A 21,023-nucleotide genomic window follows, 5' to 3' on the forward strand; every position below is an offset into this window, starting at 1 on the left:
ATGACGCACATGTTTGAATGATTACCAGTGTACTTACCATGTCAAGATCCTGATACTGGTAACGTTTACAGCAATACTCCCCTCTCTTTAGAACAGTGCTCTTTTGGAAAACTTGAGTAACCCATGGCTAATCTTGTGTTTAAACTGCTTTTGAAATATATACAGTCAAGGATGTCCTGTGGAAATACTGCAAAGAACATGTACTTCTCTTTTAATTGAAGATTTCTTTTGAAGGAAGAATAGAGCTTTATGTCAGAGACATAGATGCTGGATTCATACACACACAGTTTTTATTCAGAAAAGTCATGTAACACTTCCAAGAATGAAAGACCAGAAGCAGTGAGGTTTTTATTTAATTTGAATGACCGCACCACAGCATTACAGCAGTGGCTTTTTAAGCGTCTTTATTTCAAGCTGCTGCAAGGTGCCAAGTCCAACGATGACGCCACGGTCGGCCGGAGAAGGCGATGCTAGAAATTATATGTTTTGGAAAAATGTGAACGTCTCAGTCTGCAGCTCCACAAAGACGCCGTTTCTCTCTCTCTCGCCTCTCCGAATGCAAAGCAAACAGAGTCGGACGGCGGCTGGAAAAGCGAGGAGGGCGACAATGCCAACCAGTCGGGGTTGGAGTCTGGCTCCTCCACAAGACAAGAGAACATACAAAATGTTCCATGTGCAGTCGGAGAACTTACCCATGATGCAACAGATTGTTATTAAAGTCGTGTTAGCCGTGCCTTTTTAGGATTTGTTTATGTTTTAAGTTTACGTGCAGCACAAGACGGCGCCCGATCATAAACTAAACTTTATGTAACATTTCTCCTACATGACTGACTCCTGTGTGGAGTCAGCTGCTGTTTCAGGTGCCTTGAGTGAGAAACATAGCTCGACATGCGGAGGCTGTGACACCTACAAATGTTGGTCTTAGAAACATTTCCACCTCGGAGGTCAAAACAGACTTTTCTTTTCCTTTTTTATGGAGTTCATTTTACAAGCCAGTAAGTAGACAGATACATAAATTAAAATGCTCTCTCACCAATAACATTTTACCAATATGTGAAAGTTAAGCTTCTAATTCTGAAATCATTTGCATAAATATGAAGCATTGACCTCTTTTCTCCTTCCTCTCATAAGATTTTGACCCTTGGCTGCAGAGACTGACTAACAATGATGTTCTTACTTCATTAAAGCTTAGTTTTTATTTTTAAAATACCCTCAAAAATGGCTATTCAATGTCCTAAGAGCTCAATTCATATCTCTTGTTTTGCTTGATCGACAATAAAAATCCCTGCGATTTCAGATTATTTTAATAGAAGCATCTAAAATAAATAAATGTTAGAATTTTAAGGGCTGGAACAAGTGCATTTTGGGATTTTTTTTTGCTGTAAAAATGATTTAAAAACAGCTTTTTAATACGTGACTATAACTGTACTTCTGTATTCAAGGACTTTGTGGTGTTTAACATTCCTCAAACCTTTGAAACACACTCGGGGGCAGACACCCCAGTGAGTCTCATTAAGATCCCATTGTTCCCAAAGAAAATGAGCTCATATGAAAAAGTCAACACGCAGGGTTTTCTGTTTGATGTACTTCCATTAGTGTGCTTTTGGCACTTAATATAAAATGTAAAAGTGTAGCAAGAAATTCCAAAACCTCCAGTCCAATCTGCAGCCTTGACCTCTTTTCTGCATCTTTATTTCATATTTTGTAACCAGGCTGCAGGGACTTACTCTGCTCATCTCATGCATACATTTTATAAATGAATGAATGTATGCTTTGTTTTTTAAGATACCAGAAAATGGTAATGAAAGGTCCTTGGAGCCCCAATCTGCATATTCACACCTCTTGTTCTGCTCAAAAACACAAAGATTTTCAGATAATTATTCTTATACAAGCCTAAAAAGTAACACATTTTGGAGTTTTAGAGGCTGGAACACGTGCATGTTGAGCTTTCTTGCTTTAAAAAATGACTGGAAAACACATTCTTTCTTTGTTAACATATCTGTACTGAGGGGACTTTTCAGTGTTTAACCTCACTGAATCTTTTGCAACACAAAATAATCAAAATAATCACCCAACGACGTCTCATTAGGGTTAGCCCAAAGTTAATAAACCAAAAAACATGATGCAGAAGTTGAACGTGCAGCGATGTCCTTTCTGTGTATTTCCATTGATTCACTTTTGGCTTTTTAGTATATTTCCCCAAGTCAACAAAAAACACAATAAAATGTACTCGTCGGGAAGAAAAGCATCCATTCAACAAAGTGTCAAAAGTGCACGCTGTTGCTTTCACATCTTTAAGTCAGTTAAAATGTGCAACACTGAACAAAGTCAAACGGACAAAAGCTTATCTCTCCAGATTTGATCTCGACCTCGGTGACTGCAGGAAAAGAGCCCAGTAACAAATTAGATTTGGATTTAGGGAAACTTGATTTACTCTGAAGGTGGCTGCGAGGACACTGAAGTGAACTGCCTCATCAAAGAAACATCTGTGCTCCTCCTCAGAGCCTCTTAAACACATCACAAAGATAACAGCCTTTCACTGATTGCACCGCCAGAGCCTTTTTTCGGCGGCTCCTAAATTGGCAATTTCCCTCAGCAGAAGATAGTTATTCTGTGTAATTATATATGTAACACTCGGGACAGGATAACCTCTCTGTTGTCCTTTTGTTTGAAACGGAAAGAAACAAAATGTGGCCAAAACAACAAAAAAAAGGCTGCATTCACTTTGTGACTTGTCAGCCTTTTAAATGTGATAACGAAGTGTCGCTCTTCTTATGCATCACATTATTTAGTCTTTCTCGCTCAACATCATCTGGTTTGCTCGGGTATCTGTAAAGCCAAACAATCTTTGTGACCTTGCTTCTTTTGCTTTCTTATCAGTGTTTTTACAGGCATGGGAGCTCTACTGTAATCTGTGTGCATTCTCATGATAGCATTTTAGAAAAAAGAAATAAAAAGAAGAGGAAAAAGCTCTCTTACTTCTCATGAGCGAGCAGCCAGAGCATTCTCAACTCTGCGCAGAAGCTTCAGCTGTCAGGAGTTTGAAGGATTGACGTGTTGTTGTTTTTTGTCCACGGTTATGTGAGCGTTTGTTTTTTTTTTGTTCCCTGGTTGTGTTGACACGATCACAGAGCAGAATGTCATGCCGGCTGACGGCAGACGTCACAACCGCGGAGGAGTATGTGAACATGCAGAGCGGCTGGGAGCGGCTGCTTGAATCCTCCCCTCTCTCTGGCACTTGTTGCTGCAGTGTAAAAGCTTTATAGATAAAGTCAATATGTGCGTTTTGTTTTTCCACAGGGAATCAAACCCGACAGCTTCTACAAAGTCAAAGTCCCCGAGCTGAAGGAGATCATTGAGGGCTGCATCCGTATGAACAATGATGAAAGGTGAACACAAACACTGTCATCAACAACAATAAGAACACAAACTCCTTAACACATTCACATATTGATCCTGTAAAGTGCATTACTCCTTTTTCCCCTTTTTGTGCTTTTTCACAAACAATGGCCGTAGAAATTCTGTCTTTTTTTGTAGATTTTTAATGTAGAAGAAACAAATGTTTTTTTAGCATATGCTCTGTTTTTCACACTCCTCAAGGCCTAAACAGAGAGTCTCCAGGTTTTGCATTGAGAGACGTCTGTTTTCCTGTTCTTTTCTACTGTTTCTCAGGCACCCTGGATGTCTCACAAGAACACAGGTTTTAAAACAGCTAATGTTTTTGCTGAAGCATAAATATGATCTGACGTAAGCCGTACTTGCTTTCAACAACATATTCCATTTTGTTTGCACAATCAGAGCGCTGGTATAAACTCTAGACCTTTATTTACTGGGTTAGGGGGAAGGGTAATTTAATTCATGTTCGGACCAAAAAAGAGCTTCACAAACAATTGTTTTGATGAGGTTGTACTGATGTGATTTTGCATCACATGCTGTTGTAGGTGTGCCTGTAAACATGACAAGAAGATCAACTTAACATGATAAAAAGCACATGTCAGTCCTGCTGTTTTTTGTTCTGTAGTTTTATTGTTTGTAAGCATAATCAGGACCTTCAGCAGGATTCAATTATGTGCCTCAGACTTGAGGTAATCTGTGTCATAAGTTGTGAATGAATACAGATCTTGCCAAACAAATTGTATGCAGAACTCAAAGTGCTTTGCAGAAATCAAAAACAAACATTAAATCATATTCAAAATGTTTCCTGAGTGTCTAAAGCGGATAAGTGATTTTCCTCCTGCAGGTACACCATCCAGGACCTCCTGGATCACCCCTTCTTCCAGGAGAACAACGGCGTGCACGTGGAGCTGGCAGAGGAGGACGACACGGTGAAGTCGGGCCTGAAGCTGTGGCTGCGCATGGACGACACCAAAAAGCTCCACGGGAAGTACAAGGACAACAACGCCATCGAGTTCCTGTTCGAGCTGTACAAAGACGTGCCCGAGGAGGTGTCTCAGGAGATGGTAGGCCGACACATGACGGACAGCGTGACTGCTTTCACATTATGCATTACTGTATGTGTTCCAGAGAAGTTCAGACAGTGTGCCCCTGAACTCCTCCTGAGTCACAGCAGGAAGTTTGACCTGTCGGAGGCGAGGGAGGGGAGGCAAGACATGACATAAAAATGACCCTGTGGAAATCCAAGGTGGCAGACTTAAGCTACAGACTCTGACACAGTATTGACAAATTTACAATACCAACGAATGACTGGAGAAAAATATGCTCACAGAGTATGATACAGCTTCATTAGGTGCACAGAGATCACAGCAGTCACTCAGCGGCCACTCGATATAAACGGTGCTAATTGCTGCGTTTCACACATCGGCTCCCCCTGACTTCTTGTGGAAATTTTTACTAAAGAACGGCAGATAAAAAAAGTCAGGGTAAAGTCAGGGTGAAATATTTGTCTGTGTGTGTTCACAAATGCAGCTCACCATGAAAGATTTCTTGAAAATGTTAAGGAGATTTGTGTGAAAACGGCTGTTTTAGCAGCCTGTAGTGAGGAAATCAAGAGATCGAGGTGACATCAGCCAGTCCGGCATTGTTCTCTGTGTCATGATCTTGATTAATGATGATTGCTTTTTATGGGTTTCCCGGGGGAAAGCCTGACTGGATATGGAGTTGACACCAACGCTCTTAGTGTGGCACCTTAATTCCTCCTGAAACAAAAGTCTCCTTTGAAGGAAAGGGAACAAGGTCTGATGAAAGATGGCACTTTATTTAGCTCTTAAATAAGGAGACTGTGATTATTAGTGATAAACACAAATCTCTCTTTGTTATGTGTCTTTTGACCCTTGACCCCAGACGGTGAACGCAGCCTCGCTAATGCACCGAGCATCACTATGCATCGTTTTACTGCTTTGAGAGTTGGAAGAGAACGCCTTGCCGGAGTGTGTCAAGGGCACGGCTCAACATTTAATCATCAGCCGTTGGAAATGTGAGAGCGTGTCTCAGGAAGCGGCATGGGTCACGTCTTTAATAATATAATGGCCCTCTTGCTTGTTACGAAACAGGCCCTGGTGTCCTCCGCAGAGGTCACTTTTAATGAAAATGAATGCCACAATTCCTTACTTGTTTATCTCTTTGTGGTAGTTTTCATCAAGATCAAATTCGGTATCAGCGGGGGGACATCAAGTCCTGCCAGTCTGCTGTAATCTGACTACGTGTTGACAGGCAGCCTGGGACTGAGTGACCCACTTTTCTGTACTGGGTGTCACTAGAGGCTGAAGAATGCATTCCATATTCTTTAGTTATCAAATCCTGTGTTTGCATTAAAGCTTTGTTATATCAGAGGGTTGCTTATGTCACAGCGTGCACGAGCAGGTTAAGCGAGTGCGACAGACCTGCGTCGATTGTCTGCATGTTCCACATCCTGGAGCGGGACGTGTTTATGTTGTGCCCTGACATTTTCTGTGTCTCGTTATACAGGTGGTGCTCGGGTTTGTGTGCGAGGCAGACTTCAAGCTCGTGGCCAAGGCCATACGGGACAGGGTGACGGCCATCAAGAGGCAGAGGGAGAAGCTGAGGCGGCAGGCGGAGGAGAGGAAGAAGAAGCAGGAGCAGGAAGCCCTGGAAGAGGAACTAGAGCTTCAGGCGCCGTCGGCTAAAGTCGGTGATGTTTCCGCGGCGGGGTCTCCCGTCCCGGCTTTCACGCCTCCGACGCCCCTCCTGTCCCCCGTCACCAGCTCTGTGGACTCTGGGGTCAGCTCCAACTACCCCGCGGAGCCAGAGGAGCCCGAGGCGGACCAGCACTTCCACATCCGCCACAACAGCTTGTCCTCTGCTAACTGTGAGCCACCAAATGTAACACCACACAACATGAAGAGCTGAAGGTCGTTCCCCTCGTCTCCAGTGTTCATAGTTTTAATATGAAGTTAAATATCTGAAACCTTAAGGCCTATTAAACCCCTTTAAACCACTTGGATAATATGAACAAAACAGTAGCATCAATTACCATAAAATAATCTTCAAATTTAGATTGTAAACTTAAAGCTTCAGTGAGGATCTTTTGGTTTGTGTCGATTTTGGCGCCCCCTGTGGAGAGAGCGGTTTTGTCTTATTTCTTGATCTCGTCCCGTACAGTTGTCAGTCAGTTGCGTTTCCTGATGAAGAATCTCATCCAGCTTTGTTTTTCTTGAAATATTAATCTCAGCTTTTGAAACCTCCGGGCTGAATTTTGTTTCTGTTTTTGTTTTTCGACATCTCATCATAAATTCTGGAGGAAAAAAAATCTCTATCTGTCCAATTTAACCGCACAGGAAACTGTTCAGACTTCAGAGCACATGGGAGGCTTACAGCGAAATGTGAAACTGTAGATAACTGAATTATTCAGCCCGCGTAAGTCTCATGGTGTGTAAAACATGTAAAAGAACAGCCTTATAAATTCATTTTTTAGTGGTCTTTGCTCATAATTCAGCCTCTCCTGTGTCTCCAGAGCAATGCTAACCCACAGCTTTTATTGAGTCTGTGTTTGTGTGTGTGGTGGCTCTCAGTTTGGGGTCTTTAAGTGTGTGTGTGTGTGTGTGTGTGTGTGTGTGCAGTACTGTTTGTGTCAGTCATTGGGGCCTCAGTCGGTCACATGCTTATAGTTTTCTATCCTTTGTTTAAACAGCTGACTGCGAGACAGACGGCTATCAGAGCTCCTCTGGGCTTCAGGATCCGCTGGAGGCCGGCAGCTTCAACTCGCCCGTGACCCCTCCCACCAAGCACCACGACCCCCCCGCTGCTAACTGCCTCCCCATCCCGGCCCTCCGCTTTCCCTCGGTGAGTGGCCTTGATAACGAGGAGCTTGTTATCGAAGTGCAGAGCGCAGGGAGAGGCGGGAAGGGACGAGAGAACGACTTTACGAGACCTGCTGCATTAACGTCACTCGCTCTAATACACAGTTAGCAGAGAGAGAGAGTTATGCAAACAATGTATAGGAACAGCTGCTATCATTGGCTAATTAGCACTCCAAACAAAAAAGATCAAACACATGTTCCTGCTGTCACTCACATGATCACTGGTAACAAGATATCTAAAATAAGAGAAGACCTTAAAAATGCATTTTAGTGGGATGCCATTTAGCCTAGCGGTTATGTTGCGCTCCCCATGTACAGACTACCGCCTCTTCGTATCAGCAGCCACGGGTTCAAATCCGACCTTTGCCCTTTGCTCCATGTCTACCCCCACTCTCTCCTCCAAACACTTCCTGTCTCTCTTCAGCTGTCCTGTGTAATGAAGGCAAAAAGGCCCAAAAAATAATGTCTAAAAGAATGCTTTTTAGATGGAAGAAACATGTTCAACCACTGCTGAGATATAAATATCTAAAGTCAATAATCCCTGCAACTTTGACAAGCATGTGTTATAAAAGATGTAGAGCATCTGTTTGACGTAAGATGTTAATGAGCGATTTCCCCGTATTGACTTTAGGAGACAGACATTGACTTTAGAATTTGGTAAAAACATTGTTAAGATCTTTAAAAACGTGTTCTTTCTTTGCTTTCTCTGCTTTATTTGTCAGGGACAGATTCAGTAAACATGGAGAACTGAACAACAATTTTACAATGCACCGCACCGCAGCATTTAAAGCTAATGCTAATTTCCCATGTCTGTCCATGAATAGGCCTTCATTATATAATACATCTATAACACATGTCCAATAAAAAAAATATATGGAGCGATTTATTAACTGACGTAAGAAGATCACAATAGTCAATACAGTTGACCGAGACGGGGATGGGAATATTGGCGCCGTAATTCGTGGCAGTCTTTAAAATACTTGTGAAGACATTTCACAAAAAAAAAAAAAAAAAAAATGTCAACTGAAGCAAATCGGCAGATCGAGGGTTTTCATGGTTTATGCAAAAGTAAAGCTGCAGTAAGAAAAAAAAAAAACAGAATATTTTGTGTGGATGATATCAGGGACTTTTTCGCGTGTGTAAATCATTATGGTGGAAATGTTTCCTGGCTGCTATCTTTTACTGAGGACTTTAAAAGCAATCAATGGAAGTCTTTATACACGTTGACATTACCGTATCCTCCCTTCTTTTATTCATAGAGTATTGCTGTTTCCAGCAACATTGAACGTGGCAACTCAGGGCCCCAGAGCGGCTTCAACTCCCCCGTGGAAAGGTAATGATCTTCAGCCCTCCTTTTCTCCTCACTCTGTTCTTTTTTTGTTTTGTTTTGTTTTTCACACCCAAGGAACAAAGACGGTCAATAGTCCTGTCTTTATTTTAAGTGGGAGAACTGAAAATCAATGTTGATCCGGTAGACGCGTCAGGTCTTCCCTCTCTAACTCCTCCCCCCTCTTCCTCCTCTCACATCTGTGTGGGTCTGTCACAACAAGCCGGAGGCGATCGACAGGCCTCGTCTGTGTTTTTCATTGCAGGGAAACAGAATGGACCCCCTCGCAGGTTTCTTTCTGTGACGACGGGGTCTCTCATGTTGTGTTGGAGGCCCTGTTTTCCATGTTGTCTGTGTTGGTGGGATTTCGGGGGGGGGGGGGGCGATTTATCCCTCGGGTGTCAGAGCTGCAAGTGGACGATAGAAATAGTTTGCCTGTGTCATAATAACAGGCTCGTTATCTGGGCTCACTTATGTTTGTTAAATGTATTTTGTTGCCTTATCTTTAAATTGAAAGCATGTTTTCTATTGGGTGACAGGCAGATGTAGTCTGTAATAGTTAGTGAGTTTGATGTGACAGTTCTTCTGGTGCAGCAGTAGATCAGTCTGTAGGGACGTGGGTTTGGAACCGGGGGGGGGATCGTCGTTTCAAGTCCTGGTGCGGATCAAGTCTGGAAACTGGTCTGGTCGCTTGAGAGGTGCCAGATCACTTCCTGAGCACTGGCAAGGTTCCCCCTGAGTTAGGAACCGAGCCCCTCCACCACCAGCTCAGGAGCGCCCACTGTGTGCAGCCCCCTCACTCTGACATCTCCCCTTCACTGCATGTCCATAAGATCATGTGTGTGTATTTCAGCCTGTGTGTGTGTGTGTGTGTGTGTGTGTGTGTGTGTGCAGCATGTTCAACAACTGAATCTCCTCTTGCAGGATTGATAAAGTTTATCTTCTTCTTAAGTAGGATTCACTCTACATTATTCAAACAATGATCCTGGTTGCGCAATGTTTCATCAAAGAGAGTGTTGGATTACTAATGAGCAGATATTTCGTTGCTCAACATGTGCTTCACTTGCGAAACAAACATGAATGTTTCGTCCGACTTATTAGTCTCATTTCCATGTTCGCTGTGTTTAACGACCTGAAACAATTTTTACTTTAAACTGAAGTAACCCCGGGAGTTTGAGTTTTTCTAAATCGAGACAGGCGTTCCCGCTGTCCGGTCTTCCTGTAAATGCGGCCTGTAAATGTTTTGCAGCCTGTGGACGGAGGAGGGGGGGGGGGGGGGGGGGGGGGGGTCTGTGACCACAGGCTCCCGGGAGACGCAATTAGCCCGAACCAAAGCTTTTTATAAAACATGCTGAATGTTTCTCCGCTTCTCAGAAACCTAAAACCCGATCATTGTATAAATACAAGACATCACATGGATCACCAGCCTCGTATATAGACAGGCCTCTTTGAACTGTATTGTTTAACTTAGCTGTGAGACATGCCGCTTTGACACTTCAGAGTGATGTTTATTATCTTTATTAATGTCTGCGTTGTGTGGAAAATCAGCCATCATTGATTATTTTTGATCCCTTCCATGAGTCTGTTGAACGACTCGCTTTGAAAAAATGTTTGATGGGTTTTTTAGGCCGTCTTTTTTCTGACCACAGGCATGTTTTGTTTTCTTTTTGCAGCTACGCCTCCGATGTGACTTCGAGTTTGAGCGACGGCTACGAGGGCCTATCGGAGAAGAGCGAGAAAACAGCTGCCAGACGAACAGCTGCCAAGCTGTTCAGGAGGAGGGCTCGGTCGAGGCTCCGCATCACAGGGGTAAAATAAATCAAAACGTTTTTTTTTTTTTGCGTCGTTGCATCACTGCAAGCTGATTCGAGCACATCATAAACAAATAAATCAGAAAACAGCTGGGTTCAGTGAAATGATTGATTTCATGGTCATCTTAGTTATGATTGAGTTATAAAGCCTCGCCCTGATTACACAACGCTATCCGTATCTGTGCTGTCCTTTTCCCGCCCGGTAACCACAGCTCATTTCTCATCTGATCTGGACACTCTGAGGTCTTTCGGTGCAGTTTGTTTGCACTGGAGACCGAGACAAACAGATCATGCATAACCACATGTGACGCAAACACTGCATTTGTATCATGACACAGAAAAAGACAGTAGACTCACACAGCTTCATGTTTGGACAACCTGCATTGTCCGTCCTGTGTTTGACTTGTGGTTCAGAAGGTAAACAAACACTTGTCACCGCTCCTCATTGATCCCTGTCCCTCTCTGCAGCTCTCTGATAAAGTGGACCGCGTGGTGGAGTGTCAGCTGCAGACACACAACGACAAGATGGTGACCTTCAAGTTTGACCTGGACGGTGATAACCCTGAAGACATCGCTGCTGTCATGGTGAGTCATTAGTGGGTACAAAGACACCGTCCTGACAATGATCAACAGGTACAACATTAAAGTGTGGACATAAAACACTTCCATCGGGGCATCTGTTGTTCTTACAAAGGTATTTACTTTAGCTCTGAGTGGGATTGAGTTTCTGTGAAAATTAGATAAGGACCAAGTAAACATTGACCAGATCTCGGTTTAAGCTTCTTATCTAGAAGGATTAAAAAAATGTTAAACTGTGAAGGAAGTGCTGATAGAGTCAGGAAGTTATATTCACATTTTATTATGTAGTACAAATCATCTGTAGGGTACAGCAACAGAACTAAAAGTGAACATGGAGAACACAGACCTTCACCAAGGCCAATAGTCGCCTCTTCCATAATTTGCAAATTGGCAAGTTCAGCCACAATATTACTATCCACTGTTATTGCTGTAATTTGAGAGGCCCAGTTCAAACTTTTAGGGGTTCTTCCTCATCCCATGCTTTACATTTCCACCAAGTTTCATCCAATTTGGTCCACTTGTCGTTGAGCTATCCTGCAGACAAACAGTCAAACAAACTGCAAGACAAAGCCTTAACCTCCCTGGTGAAGGTAAAAGAAATGGTTGAGTTGGCAGAAGTTTACACCCCTGATAGGGCCATGCAACAATTATTTAGATTACCCTCTCATCTGGCCAAATGGCTCTCAAACAACAAGGAGCACCACAATCCTTTAGTAAAATACTTCAGGATCAAAATCTGGATTAATGCAACAAAACAAGTTCATGGAGAAAGTCACACTAGCTGCATCATTATGTCCAATTGTTGTATGGACACAAAGGGGACAACAGTTGTTACTTTAACCATTAACCAACAACATACAATCTGGTCTCCAAGATTTAAAATAAGCCTTTGTAACCTTGGCTAGACATTATTACAAGGAGAGAAAAACCACCAAGTCCGGAAACTGATGGTCAGTACACAATAATGTCTATTAAACATTTAACATTTTTTCTAAACTGTTGTAAAAAAAAAAAGTACACAGTTTCCTAATGTTAGCCAGCAAGAGTTACAAGAGCTACGGGTCATACCACACTAACTGAGTGTAAATGGGTTTTGTATTCATATTAATGCTTTTAATTTGAAGGAGAAAGCATATTTCTTAAAATGTGTTTTTAATTGCGCTGAAGATGAGAGGGAAGACGTCCTGAATGAAACGGTGTCGACTAAATTTCGACATGTTATTTGGTATTCTCTTAATGTTGTGACCCCCACAGATTGGTGCATGGTTACATGTTCATGCCCTGCAGCCAAACAGAAGACACTTCATTCAGTCATTTAAAGATAAAAAAAACATGTCACAGTGATTTAAGACACATGTTCATGCACAAAAACATCTCTACTTTTTCCTTTTGATGGATTTGTGTAAATATAATGAGCATGGAGTTTGGGGTTAAGAGCTACTTCTTTAATGTATATAATACTGATATGAGGAATACAATGATTTTCTGAAGTCACCCAGGGGTAAACAATGTAACTAATCAGTCCTCTTTAGAGACTGGACCTTCTTGCACATTGAAGGATTTGTTCAGAAATTATAAAATGATCTCATCCTGTCAGCTGATAAGATAGCTCTATCTGAGCGCAGCGTCCTCATGACTCAGACTTCTCCCAGTTAGCAGCATCCTAAATCTGGATGATAATATATCTAACTTTTAGAGAAGTGAGTGACACAGGAAGTCAGCCTATCCTCCTCTTATTGTCTTTATTAAAACACAGAGGTGGTGCACATACATGAGCCTGTTTGATGAGTCAGCGTGTGCACTTGAGTGTTCTGTTTTCCGTCTCCTCAAGCACAGTGGGCTTTTGTTTACACTGTATGTCCAAAGCGTGGGGCACATGGCATCTAAACAGCCCCCCTCCCCCCCACCCCACCCCGCCCCCCCAGTTCTCAGAACGAGGTTGAAAATGTGCTGAATTATGCCACGCTGAATGGAAACAGTCGGTGCGCCACAAGCCACAATTACCAACAACATTTAGAACAGGCATGAAAATGCAAAGCTCACAAGCTCCTCCTGTAAACGTCTGTACTGTGGATTTAAAAGACAAGATTTATGTTCTTCTTCCTAAGAATAAGCGTTAGCTGAGGAGGGCTGGGTGTTTGTTTCGGTCGTCGGTTAGGTTTCATAGATGGGCACACCAGTTGAAAACAAGTACTGCATGTCAAGTACTCTTCAGAACAGCAACAAATCAATCTAGGCCACAGTCCTCGTCACACTGCTTTTAGGTTCCTGACACAGTTTGGTGCCATGTCATCCCCTTCACTCTCTCTCTTTCCACACATTTCCAGTCTGTCTTCAGCTGGCCTATAAAATAAAGGAAAAAAAGCCCCCACCCATAGTATGTGAAATACTGTACTTTTGTTTCTCTCCACTTGATCAATTCAGTTACTATAGTTACTATGATGCATGCAGATACAGATTTTAGAATCAGGATACAGCTCGAGTATGTGGTCACAAACAAGGGAGTGACTCTGGTCTAACATTAATCTCAAAGTCCAGACTCACAGATTGTCATACCACATTGAAAACAAGGACGAGTTAGAGAAAGGTAGCACAAACACTTACACACTCAAACCAAAAACTATTACATACTGTACAGGCCTATGGATACCAATATGTATTAACCATTTATGATTTGCAAAACACAACAACAACACTCCAAGAAAGGAGACAAGAGTGCAATGTAGCGGGCAATGCAAGTAAGATAAATAATGTTAGGCATCAGGTTGTTCCATATACAAGAGGTGCAGTAGATGGTTTAGTATTTGCAGTTTTTATTGAGGATGTGGATTAGCATGAATTCAAACAATGACCATGAATAAAAAAACAAAAAAGTGTTTTCCAAACAAAGAAAAGCTGAGGAACATTGAGGTGTTTTTTGATTTTGCAGATATTCAAACCCAATCCAACCAATTGGGCCTCATTTGGTCAAAAGATGGAAAAGTAAGAGGTTTAGTTAATACGGTTCATCCACGGTGGGAGTACTCGGGGCAAATTTGTGGTGGGTTATCAAATAGCTGTGGAGAAAGTTCTCTTAAAAAAAACAAATGTCAACCAAAGCAAATTGCAATGTTAAGCGATTTCATGGTTTATACAATCTGAGTCATCTAATAATTCATCAAATTCTCCTCAAGGGGAGCATTTTTCTGCTTTACTACACACAATTTTTACACTTTCTTTTAAAACGATGTCTAAAGTCATGGTCTGTCATTTCACCAATTTCATCATTGTCCTTTTTTTCGTCTCCCAAGGTGCACAATGAGTTCATCCTGCCGTCAGAGAAGGAGGGCTTCATCCATCGCATGGGCGACATCATCAAACGGGCCGAGTCTCTGATGGCCAATGAGCAGCTGGTCCACCCAGGCGGGCACCGATATCCCCAGCCCGCTTTCCACAACGGGGTGAACTCTTTGTCTTCTTCGCAGGTCAGTAAAATTACCTGCGTCTCTTCTGGTCATCCACATCTCAGCGGTGTTAGCTGAGAACAAAGGATGTACCTTAGATGTTCCTGTCTGATCATCATAAATTACACCAGCTATAGTGTGTCTCTTATCTAAGCCAGGACTATAAATCTGGTGGAAATGGGAAGCTGTACAGTCGAGCTTCCTCCACTGGAAATAAAAAAAACCTCAGCGGAGTGCTTTCCACGCTGTCCACATCCCTCAGGAGACTCGCCCTGAAAGACAGAAGGTTAAGTGTTCCTGTGCCACCTGAGGTAGTGCTTTCACTTAGAACATTATGTTACTAAAAGCACTAATGTCATAAAGTCCCTGTGATTTGTGGAAACATACTCTCATATGCCTCCTTTTTTTTTTTTAATTACATGTATTTGTTCCCTCAAATGCTTTCCAGTCCTTAACAACACCATAATGAACTTTCCAGTGTCTGTGCCCACAATGAACGGATAAAAACGATTGATGGTTGGATTCATGACGCCGTTTTTCTGAATAAAGATTCTGTGAAACTGTTAAGTGAAGTCTTCCAGGAGGTGGTGCCACATTGTACAAGATATGAGCTAATGCCTCGTCAGACACAGTTTAAGAGAAAGAAGTGTCTGTTCTCTGCCGGTACATGTTCCATTTTATAGAACGCACAGACCAAAATCTCCTTGTTCCCGCCAGTTAGAAGATAAAAGATGCTCAGAAATGATTGAGAAAAAAAAACAAATGAATAAACCTCTACCTTGCTCAGCGTCTTTCCAAAAACCACAAATCAACCACAATTCTCTCCTGGCTTCACTCCAGCACCTGATGAAAGCGAGTCAGGCATCAACTCCCACAGAACCATTATGGCTGCTCTTCCCAGCACTGCACAGACCAAGCCAGTTAAGCTTGCAGATGAAAACCCACAAGAGTCTCGTCTGTTTATCATTACTTTCTGACTGATATCCCTCGGAGGTTGGGTACTTCTCTGAGAGTTATTTGGAAAGAGACAGAGTGTATGATTATAGCTTGAGTCCCTGGAAAGAGATGCTCGTCTAGCTGATGCTTTTGGACTTTACCCATCGCTTATAAACAGTCGAGCTAATATGTAGCCATGCTTGCTGTAAAGCTGTAATTAGATAGATGCTCTAAATCCCAACGGCAACCAATAAATAAAAGTAAAAGTGTTTGGGACTGAAGCCGGGCACCCCATCCAAACACTCTATTGGAAATTAATTTGAAAGAGGGGTGAAATATCTTCTCTGCCTAGCTGCACACACACACTGTACTCATCATGGGTGAGCCAAGCTAAAGCTAGCAGGCTAGTCCTTCAAGAACAGCAAAGATAGTTTGTCAGATGCGTTTGGCGAGAACAATGTGGTTTGGAGGGAGTGACAGAAGCATTTTTCTAAGTAGCTACTTAAAAGAAATCTAGCACCAGGCCTGCTTCAGTTTCTTCAACGTTGCCTACCTCAGCTTTTCTTTGGCTTGTTGGCATTTTTACACAACACAGATGTGCCAAACTGTTGAGAAAATGTTGAGCTGTTTTGCAGGACGATTGAACATTTTGCCCTGCTGGTAGCACTAGAGTAAAGTCAGGGTATTACAAGAGTCATTAGGATTTTTTATTTCATAATTTGATGTAAACGAAGCACAAAGATGGATTTGGCTGGGGTCAACAACAATCCCATTTTACATCCATAGTCTCGTCAGTTAAATGAAACATTTGAAACACATTCCTGTTGAAAATGCAAAGATATGAAAACAGTGCACATGAGTAGAATAAGACAAAATATGTGTTTTCTGTAAATACGATAATAAAGAGTAAGATGTACCCTGTTTTATTTGGTGCATCCTCTTGGGACCATGAATGTCAGTAAAATGTTTTAACTGCAATCTCTTTAAAAGCTGTTAACTATTATTCACAATCTACCCCACTGTCAGCCTGACTTCCCTGAGGCCGAATAAACCAGCAGAGAAGACTTCCCAGTTTCTTTGCCTCTCACTTTTTGCAGATGGAGTCAGATTACAGCAGCTAGTTGTTAACATTACGAGGTTAAATGGCTTTCTGTGAAATGTACAAAGACATAATAATTGCCACATTAATTGGTCAATAACTTTGGATTTATTGTGGAAACAGTTCTTCATAAATCACCAGTACATGTTTTACAGCTGTGTTAGTCTTGACTTTATTGTCCACTTAATACAAAATATACTACACTGACAAGCAATATTCACATACCTGAGGTCAGGCTTCAGGGTCACCTACATCCCGTGTTATAGCTCATTGCTTAAAGGGGCGTTTCATGCGTTTCTTTGTCTTTCTTTTAAGTGAGTTTTTGGGGCCATTTCTGCCTTTTTTCTACTGTACAGCTGAAGAGAGACAGGAAGTGTTGGTGGGAGGACCCCCTGAAATAACTTTTGCCTAGGGCTCCAACAGACCCTAGACTCACCGATGTCTGCAGCTGAATGGTAGCATGGTTTAAAAATCACTTTAACTCAAATAAACATTCTCATCTTTATGTTCTCTCTTGCAGCCCAATCTGCACAGTCACGCCCTGCCTCGAACCAACTCCTCCTCATCACTACCGGGTAAGTCTCACATCTGGTCTGATTAACTCCATTTCACCCATTAGAGGGATATTTTTCTGCTTGAGAAGATTAAACAGTGATGTGATTAAGTGAATGAATGGCCCCTTGTGAACGCTTTAGACTCACAAAGTAACATGTAGTGTGTTAAAAGAATGTTATTCTCACAGCATGTCACATTAACCTTCATCTTGTTTGTTGCATCTTCATTTTGCTTCAATCATTGCATGTGTGTATTGACATTTGTGCACGTGCGTCCACTCATGCATGTGTGTCTCGTCATTAGACTTTGGAGCTCTTAACCCAAACGTAGCTGCACGTGGCTCCCCCCAGTTCCCCATTGGAGACGTCTTCGCTGCAGACATGACTTCACCTGGGCGACCTCTATTACGCTCACAGTCTTTCAACAACACCCCAGGTAAAAAGCCCCTCCGCCCTCTCCTCCTCCTCCTCCTCCCAGTCCCTACGCAAAGAGGCCGAGCATTGTTTACCGTTTCAGCTCGGTGAAAAAATTGTTACAGACCTCTGGCAAAGAATAAGTCCGCGCAAAGCTCAGCTACCTCATAAACTCCCCCACCCCCTCCTCTTCTCGAGGCCCGTTTTTCGGTATTGTTCAGACATTCGCATGGCGCCATTCGCCATCCCACACCTCAAAGCCTTCATCTGTCTCTGCTCTGGAGCCGGGGCCTCTTGGGTAATTACCTCACCTGAAGGCTGCTTTCTAGCTTTTAGGGAGCTGTGAATGCTGTCACTGTAACACATGAGCTGTTCTTCCAGTTCTGTGATAGGCGGGCAACATCTGTTTGCCAGAACAAACTCCTCCAGAATTTTTTTTCCGAGAAAGCATCCCACCCCTTTAAAAAAGTCTTCTCCCCCACAGAGGGAGCATTTGAAGTCAATTAAAGAACACACGTATCTTCCAAATGCCCCCCCTTGTTCCAGCCTCTTCAGCCATAAGAACATCCCCATCCCCTCTTGTCTTGTGTCCCCCTCACTGCTGGTAGTCCACCGCATGGTCGCTTTCGCAATGCCTCTTGGCCACCTGCCCTCCACACGGACTGTTTCCGTCGGCATGGAAAAAACTAGAGCCTGTTTTGCATCATCAACATCAGGAGGTGTGGTTCTTTCTTAACTGTGGAGCCATTGTTGAGGTAAATGTCAAATCAGTGGATGCGGATAGGACTTTGGCTTCCTCAACTTTTCCCCAAAGGAGTTGTGAAGCAATCCTGACTGCTTTAATCTCACAATCAAAACCCAAACATTGGTCTAAACACACACGTGTGTTCCATTTAAAATCCTCATTAGGTTATACAAAACATCCTCAATCGCTCCAATGATGCTCAATCCCTGGCAACCATGTGTGCAACTGTTTGAATGCAATTACTCCTTAAAACAAAAACACCTTTGTTCAACTGAGAAGCCAATCATTTGTAAATACGAGAACGATTAGTGCTCCAGATGACAAACGTTTTGGCAAGGCGCTGTAGAAAGAATCGTCCAAAACCTGAGCGAGGAAGAATTAATTATCTAATTTATCTGTGCAAACCTCTGGACAGTATCCCACTGAGACTGTGCTGTAGGGTTGAGGGAGTTAATACAAAAAACAACAGAAAAATTGTTTGTCACTTGTTAGTTTGTGGACACTCCTTTTGAAGCCTTGAATTTGCATTTTTGTTTTGTTATTTTGTCACCAATTTCTTGATTTTGCTCTAAATTGGATCATGACTTGCAGAAATAATATCATGCTGCATTGAAGAGGACTTGGAAGTAGTGACAGAACTCTTAAAGTCATTTGGAAAATGTTTACAGAGAAAGTAAATCAAGTGAGAAGTAGGGTCATTATCCCATTTGGTTTTCTATAATTCAACTTCCTACTGCAGCTTGTGGAGTTGCCTCCTTCTGGCCATTTGAAAGACCACCAAGCGACAACCTTTCATTTTTAAAAATGATTCAAATGCAGAATTTCAAAAAAGCTGCACTCCCTCAACTGTCCACTTGAGGCTGCTCCAAAATGAAGAAATCCCCATTATAGCCCATATTAAGACATCATTTTTTACACAAAAATTACAGCCTTTTTTGTTCTTTATAGATAGTTCTTTCTAACTGCACAGTTAGTTTATTTATTTTTTCAACTCATATGTTTTGAGGAGGTCGTGTTGAAGCTGTTTACCAGAATGCCGTCTTCACGTTAGCCTAACTCTATTACTAACCTTGAACTGTCAGCTTCGTTCATGTTGTTGTTATTGTTTAGCATAAGCTAGATGACGAACCAGACGAGCAAGATGTCGTCTTTGAGCAACCAAGATATACATTCGGCCCGTCCCAACTCCACCTCTTTGCCCTCTTCTAGATTTAGTGTCAGTTGCTTGGAGTCAGCCTTTTCAACACAGCGACTTCCATCATTGCATGTCATAACCAAGCGCCTTTTGCCTGTCGTTAAGGTGACTAAAAGTTTGATAGAGTCAGCAATTCCCATATGGTTACGGCCATATTGGATTCCAAAAGAGCTCTATGACTCCTACATTTGCTTCACTTTACAAAACAACTGGCTACGTCTTCTTTGCTCAAACTACAGTAACATTAAAAACGGTTTCTTATCTCTGTCTTCCAGGGTCTCCACTCCATTATCAGCACCACCACAACCCTGCATCCCTCCTGCCTCACCACCAGCACTACCACCTGCCCTACATGGGCCACAGTCACTTCCCATTCCCGTACCCGGGCTCTCCTGGTTCCCCCAAACCAGCCCTCCACCCCCCTCTCACACGTGTAGCCAGTAACCCCACCTTCCCCTCCATCCCCTCCCCTCTACCTGGTTCTCCAAGTCCTCTGACTGAGACCCCAAGCCCTTTAAGCAACGAGGGTGTCAACATGTCCCCACCGGGCCCCCAGCACCCCAACATGTGGCCCCCTCACACGCAGCCGCTGTTTTCCTTAGCAAATGTCATCTCCATGGCGATGAGCATGGCGCAGTCTTTCATCCCTCCTACGAGTCACTCAGCCCAGGGGATGCCCTCCTTCCCAGGCTTCCACCCACAGCTGCCTAGTCACATGAACCCTCAGCCGGGTTACCCCTCCGTCTACCCCCAGCATTACCAGACCTCACCAGTAGAGGCCCACTACCCTGCAGCACAAGGGAACATCTACCACAGCCCTGAGAGTACGCCCCAAGTTGACGGCTACCCCCAGAGCGCTCATCCGGCCTGGATGTATCAGGTTTCTCCACCCTCCATGCCCTCCACTCCTCCTCTGGTTCCTCAGGAGCCTCCGCAGCAGGTTGGATTCTCCAGTACGACAAGCATGACCAGGGAGGACGGTGCCCAGAGTTATCCAGCTCCATTCTCAGCAATGGTTCAAGCTCAGTCTGAACCCAAATCAGATGTTTCCAGTTCAAACTCCTCGTCAGATCTGTCTCCGTCTCCCCCAGAGAGCCCAGAAAACACTGTAAGCATCCTTTGGCTACTTTTTTAAACTGATTTTCTCTCTGTTAAAATGACTTAAAAATGATGTACATGCGAATAAGTGACAAAATAATTACCATTTAAATATTGAATAACAGACAGATTAACCATATGAGTATTTTGTCCTGGTCAAAGTACCACCTACTCACCTGTGTCAGCATGTTCAATACAATTTTGGGGGTTGTTTGGACAGAGCAATCCATTTAAAGATTCTTACTCAGGGTTTGCACTTTTCTGAAATAATATTATATAGGGATATGCCTATCTACCTTTTTCTAATCACGTACTCACCAGTGCACCTTTTATAATAATAATAATAATAAAGTTGATTTATAAAGCACTTATCAAAACCAACGTCACAAAGTGCTTTACAGAAAAAAGAAAAAATCCCAACAGTAGGTAACACAACAATGAAATCCTATTAAAAGCATGAAAAATAAAACAACAGTGCAGCAATCATCCAATTAACAGAGAAAAGGGAAACAACTGAGACAGAGATTGGCTAAAGTTAACAGTAA

At 42.8% G+C, this 21,023-nt stretch overlaps 1 protein-coding gene across 2 annotated transcripts in view; it reads left to right on the top strand.

Annotated features, from left to right (window-relative positions):
• Window positions 1–21,023, top strand: part of wnk4a (WNK lysine deficient protein kinase 4a) — a 49,043-nt gene that overhangs the window by 22,733 nt on the left and 5,287 nt on the right. Inside the window, exons 6-16 of one of the 2 annotated variants that reach the window (XM_029276806.2) lie at window positions 3,301–3,389; window positions 4,241–4,460; window positions 5,926–6,286; window positions 7,109–7,260; window positions 8,537–8,610; window positions 10,278–10,413; window positions 10,884–11,000; window positions 14,285–14,458; window positions 16,993–17,047; window positions 17,331–17,462; window positions 19,656–20,488. In XM_029276806.2, coding sequence (XP_029132639.2) covers window positions 3,301–3,389; window positions 4,241–4,460; window positions 5,926–6,286; window positions 7,109–7,260; window positions 8,537–8,610; window positions 10,278–10,413; window positions 10,884–11,000; window positions 14,285–14,458; window positions 16,993–17,047; window positions 17,331–17,462; window positions 19,656–20,488 — 2,343 coding nt within the window. The remainder of the gene's footprint in view (window positions 1–3,300; window positions 3,390–4,240; window positions 4,461–5,925; window positions 6,287–7,108; window positions 7,261–8,536; window positions 8,611–10,277; window positions 10,414–10,883; window positions 11,001–14,284; window positions 14,459–16,992; window positions 17,048–17,330; window positions 17,463–19,655; window positions 20,489–21,023) is intronic. The other variant, XM_065949527.1, reaches the window with a different exon arrangement.

Source organism: Labrus bergylta, chromosome 21 (genome assembly GCF_963930695.1).
Source record: "Labrus bergylta chromosome 21, fLabBer1.1, whole genome shotgun sequence".
NCBI lineage: Eukaryota > Metazoa > Chordata > Actinopteri > Labriformes > Labridae > Labrus > Labrus bergylta.